This window comes from Ammodytes marinus, assembly GCF_949987685.1.
Source record: "Ammodytes marinus genome assembly, chromosome: 18".
NCBI lineage: Eukaryota > Metazoa > Chordata > Actinopteri > Uranoscopiformes > Ammodytidae > Ammodytes > Ammodytes marinus.
In genome coordinates this window covers 16,080,423-16,086,362 of record NC_137222.1, presented here as the reverse complement: position 1 = coordinate 16,086,362, position 5,940 = coordinate 16,080,423, and the positions used below count along the sequence as shown (strand labels likewise).

General features: G+C 41.7%; 1 protein-coding gene across 1 annotated transcript in view; it reads right to left on the bottom strand.

Moving 5' to 3' along the window:
• Positions 1-1,442: 1,442 nt before the first annotated feature.
• The window catches only part of LOC307265432 (5-hydroxytryptamine receptor 4), a gene marked incomplete at its 3' end in the record, with an annotated part of 34,585 nt that continues 30,087 nt past the window's right edge, over positions 1,443-5,940 (bottom strand). Inside the window, exon 6 of the mRNA XM_080047176.1 lies at positions 1,443-1,536. Coding sequence (XP_079903302.1) covers positions 1,443-1,536 — 94 coding nt within the window. The remainder of the gene's footprint in view (positions 1,537-5,940) is intronic.

Below are 5,940 nucleotides of genomic sequence, written 5' to 3'. Positions count from 1 at the left end.
AAATCTAAGAAATATTTAGTTGTAGAATTTGAAGGCCATGTCAAAGTTATTCTCCCTCAGTTCCTCCCTGCGAGGGCTGGGATCCTACAAAAACCATTTTCTGATAAAGTTGGAACAGAATTTCTGTTTTTGTCTGGGGTTCAATTGGATTAACGGGATGTCACATACCTCCATGTGCTAGCAAGAGTTGTATCATAACTTGTTTTGTGATTGACTGTTTATTTGTCCTGGCCACGGGTCAAACACATCTGATTCAAACAACACCCACACAGCCCTGATGAAGCAAATCACTGTTCAATTCTTTTTGTTTGTTGGTTTGTAACCAAAACGAATACATTTGATTGCTGATTATTTAATTATGAATACGATATATCATTGTGAAATACTTGATTTGAAACCAAGTTTTCATGGGCTCTAAGGGCGACCTCTGGGGTAAAATAAAACTGTGACAGATGAGGATTACAGATACCCGTCTGCGGGATCAATCAGCACAGTACACTCTATCTACATTAAAATGAATGGTGCTCATTTCACAAGCTTTTAAATCAGAACAGACAGTTGTTTTTCTCAAAATTTCTCCAGCAACTTACTTACTTTTTGAGTATGTTCCAATACTTTATTTGTATGTACCATCAGTGCTTCCAAACAATGTTTTATTCATTTACAAAGAAAAGTAAAAGGTTATTACCTGCATATATGTCACAGTAGCCTTTTGTAGGACAATGATGATGTCTATAAAGAGTGATTGTAACACTGGCAGTAAAAATAAAGTCCTCTGCTGCTGATACAAAACCAACACCACATCACTGGTGTTAAGAGATGCAACAGGTGTCAAACTTTTAACAGAGGTAAGTGCAACAATATTCTAAGTGCCATAAAGGGTATAGGCAAGTGTTTTATAACAATGGCAAATAAAGAACAGTTTTTATGATGCTGTATTTCATCCCAAATTGCAGGACTGTAGAGCCGTTCGTTTCTAGCTACCGATCCCCAGCTCAGTTTCAAAGAGGGAATATGAAAGGAGTAAAAATGTCCCGTAAAAACATTTGCCAATATGTCCAGCGACTCTGGAGTGCCGTCGATTCTGGTTAAAGACAAAGATACAAACTTGCTGTACAATAAACTGAGTTCAATCTAATTAAACCTGCAGTCACCTGTGTGAGTGGCTGGAAGCTAGCCCTGTTATAACTTGTTTATTCTTCACAAGATGGCGTCAAAGGATGCCAGTTTCCAGCTATGATGGAATGTCTTCATAACAGTCTGAAGGCGAAAATAGCTGGTTGTAGTTTTCTCTTCGAGGTTTGATCACAGAGTCAATATCCAGGTAAAACAAAATCTTCATTAACAGGTCACCTGGCAGTAAACCGTTGAGATTCAAGAGGCCAAAGAAGACGTATTAGTCCCTAAATCAACTCAAAGTTCCTCAACGTCACAGCTCAACCTCATAGTGGTCCAAGAGAGTCCTGGGACTCCTGCTCGTTGGCCAGTATCGTCCGTCCATTGTCACTGTAGCTCTGGTTTGGCAGCAAGGACAATCTGAAAAAGACAGACAGAGACTTCTTTAGTAAACTTTATCCTAAAAAAAAGTTCTTATCCTTAAGATTTTCATGATATGAAACCCATTCCTTGACTTTCAGCATCAGCCATTTAATGTGGAATTGAAAAAGTTTTTAATGTAAGTTGCGGGGTCCACCATTCCCACGCTGTATTCAAACTGCTCTAAGCACAAAAAGTTCACGAGGAATGATGCAGCATGTGACGAAGAGTTCCAGAGTGTATTTAATTACACCATTAAGTTATTTTGAATTCAATTTGACCAAATCGTGCAGCACTACTGCCACCATGACTAATGACTTTTCTGGGGGAAACCTGGGGGCACCTCCTGTACCGTTCCCATGGAACCAGGTGCAATTCATTTCAACTTTATTATTTTTTAAGACGACATGAGTTGCTTTGGCTGCATGCACAGTAAACCGTTGTTCTTTTGTTCTAATTCTGAAAACAGCTGGTCAATGAGGGTTTTTCTACAGTAACCACAAAGGTCACCAAATCAATGAAATGGTAAGGATTAAAATGTTAAACCAAATGGTTCATTAGTGGGTATTAAAGCATCATAAAAGCATTTGAAGGATTTATTGATTTTTATCTAAAACACTGACCTTATGCGAAATAGATTTTGTTTTATCTCTCAAAGGACAGGGTTCCGTCCCATAGCTTTTTTTTCTGACTTTAAATCGGTATTTAAAAACATACAAAGAAAACAAAAGATTAAACAGATTTAGTTTAAGTCTGCTCCCGACTATTTCAAATAAATACAGATTAGGTTAAGGTCAAGGCCCACACAATTGTGTCATAGCTGTGCTGGCAGAGAACAGTCAGTGGGAATAGAGGAGGAAGGAGGCATGGGAAAATAAAATAAAAGCTACTGGGAACGGGTTTTGAAATATTTCTCAAAGTAGGCAGCAAAGTCCTCTGTAAAATGGGAGGAGGAGGGAGAAAAAACTAAGGATAACAATAGATGATAGATTTAGGGGCCAGTTTCACAGACATGGATTAAGCCTTGTCCTGTACTAAACGGTATTTTTAATGGAGATTGTCCATTGAAAGTACAATTTAGCCCATAACTAGGCTTACTCCATGTCTGCGAAACAGGCCCTTAAAGTACAGATTTTAAATATGAAATACTTAAGGCAAGAAGGAAAGCATTACGCTACAGTGGAGGATGATCATGAACACGGTGGCCATGTTCACTTTTAGATTGATGTTTTAGTTTTCAGCTTAAAATAGCACGTTTTCCCCGTCCAGTCAAAACCACCACGTATCTCGGGGGTGCCCTTAGCTCAGTTGGTAGGGTGTCCCCCCCCCGGGCCGGGCCCAGCAGCAGACCCGGGTTCTATTCCCGCCCGCGGTTGTTCTCTGCATGTCACTCCCCTCTCTGCCCCATTTCACCTCTGTCTCTCTGAACTGTCAATAAAGCATAAAAATGCCCAAAAAAGTATATATACAGGTCCTTCTCATATAATTAGCATATTGTGATAAAGTTCAATATTTTCTGTAATGTACTGATAAACATTAGACTTTCATATATTTTAGATTCATTACACACAACTGAAGTAGTTCAAGCCTTTTATTGTTTTAATATTGATGATTTTGGCAAAAAAGTAAAGAAAAACCAAAAATCCCTATCTCAAAAAATTTGCATATTTCATCCGACCAATAAAAGAAAAGTGTTTTTAATACAAAAAAGTCAACCTTCAAATAATTATGTTCAGTTATGCACTCAATACTTGGTCGGGAATCCTTTCGCAGAAATGACTGCTTCAATGCGGCGTGGCATGGAGGCAATCAGCCTGTGGCACTGCTGAGGTGTTATGGAGGCCCAGGATGCTTCGATAGCGGCCTTAAGCTCATCCACAGTGTTGGGTCTGGTGTCTCTCAACTTCCTCTTCACAATATCCCACAGATTCTCTATGGGGTTCAGGTCAGGAGAGTTGGCAGGCCAATTGAGCACAGTAATACCATGGTCAATAAACCATTTACCAGTGGTTTTGGCACTGTGAGCAGGTGCCAGGTCTTGTTGAAAAATGAAATCTTCATCTCCATAAAGCTTTTCAGCAAATGGAAGCATGAAGTGCTGAAATCTCCTGATAGCTAGCTGCATTGACCCTGCCTTTGATAAAACACAGTGGACCAACACCAGCAGCTGACATGGCACCCCAGACCATCACTGACTGTGGGTACTTGACACTGGACTTCAGGCATTTTGGCATTTCCTTCTCCCCAGTCTTCCTCCAGACTCTGGCACCTTGATTTCCGAATGACATGCAAAATTTGCTTTCATTTGTAAAAGTACTTTGGACCACTGAGCAACAGTCCAGTGCTGCTTCTCTGTAGCCCAGGTCAGGCGCTTCTGCCGCTGTTTCTGGTTCAAAAGTGGCTTGACCTGGGGAATGCGGCACCTGTAGCCCATTTCCTGCACACGCCTGTGCACGGTGGCTCTGGATGTTTCTACTCCAGACTCAGTCCACTGCTTCCGCAGGTCCCACAAGGTCTGGAATCGGCCCTTCTCCACAATCCTCCTCAGGGTCCGGTCACCTCTTCTGGTTGTGTAGCGTTTTCTGCCACACTTTTTCCTTCCCACAGACTTCCCACTGAGGTGCCTTGATACAGCACTCTGGGAACAGCCTATTCGCTCAGAAATTTCTTTCTGTGTCTTAAGGCCAGGACACACCAGTCCGACTTGTTTCTACTTGTTCCGACTACGCAAAAAATGGAGTCGGCCTTTTCAGGAAGCTCCAGGCTTCCCGTCGCGGCCAGAGAACACACCAAACTGACTGCTGACTTTCCGTACGCTCTGTTGCTTGCGCGGGACGTAATGTCTCCATAACAGCAGGCGGCGCTAATCTGTATTGTGGCCCGAAAAAATACGAAAGCCGGAAATGATGGGACAGCTCTCTAGAGCATAAACATAGATAGAAATACGTATTTATATTTATGGACCATAAGAGCACAATTTTTAGCAGAGAGTGTCGAGCATGGTGTCGAGCAGTCAACAAGGGTTGATGCATGTGAGTACTCTCAAAACGAAACGAACAAACACATTAAAACGATGGCTAGCTGTTGTTAGCTATTTGTGCTACCCGCCTCACTTCCGGGCTTCACTGATTCGCTAGCCCTCCACCAATCAAATTGCTCCAAATGAAAGACGGTCGGCTGCCGATTGAACATGTTCAATCGGCTCAAAACAAGCCCGACGACCTCTACGTCGGCCGACGTCACGGCACACACCAAACAGATTCGTCTCCCGACCCCCTATCGACTCAACGACGGCGATTTTCGGGCTGGTGTGTCCTGGCCTTTACCCTCTTGCTTGAGGGTGTCAATGATGGCCTTCTCGACAGCAGTCAGGTCGGCAGTCTTACCCATGATTGCGGTTTTGAGTAATGAACCATGCTGGGAGTTTTTAAAAGCCTCAGGAATCTTTTGCAAGTGTTAAGAGTTAATTAGTTGATTCAGATGATTAGGTTAAGAGCTCGTTTAGAGTACCTTTTCATGATATGCTAATTTTTTGAGATAGGAATTTGGGGTTTTCATGAGCTATATGCCAAAATCATCAGTATTAAAACAACAAAAGACCTGAAATATTTCAGTTGGTGTGCAATGAATCTAAAATATATGAAAGTTCAATTATTATCATTACATTATGGAAAATAATCAACTTTATCACAATATGCTAATTATATGAGAAGGACCTGTATATAAAAAAAAATGTATCTCCACATTCAGAAAGTTTGGAGATACATGGGTCAAACATACCATCTTGGAAAAGGTTTACAAAAACAAAAACCAGTCCTCACATACTATTGGTTTAAAGTCCCCAATCCCTCCAAAATGTTTTTCAGTGTAAACCGGTTAAAAGTTCCACTGAGAGAATGGAGAGTAATGTGTCTTTCCACCAGCATGTCTGTGGTAAAAGCGTCAATGAACTCAAATGTACACATTTAGTTGCAAATCAAAACCCTAAACAGGCCTGAAGTGGCAAAATGTCCTCAACTGAGAAAGGATTTCACAATCTGTCCCTATGTTGGAAGACTGTATGGCCTCATGAGCAAGGGACTACTGGAAAAAAAAAAACACACACACACACACACACACACACACACACACACACACACACACAGAAGCAAGCAAACAAACCTGAACGGAAGTCCGGGTGGATTCCATCTGGTAAGTCCCTGTAATTAGCTAGTTGTTATCAGAACTTTTACTACGATGACAACACAGACATGATATGTTGAGGCATGTCCAGAGATAGCTTGATGGTGTTTTGTGCCCCCAACGGAGCATTCAAGGCAGCGCTGTGAGGGCACGGAATATTTCGGCTCTGTGAGAATAGTGACTGATTCACGCACTACAATCAGGTGTGTGTGGCAGTGATTG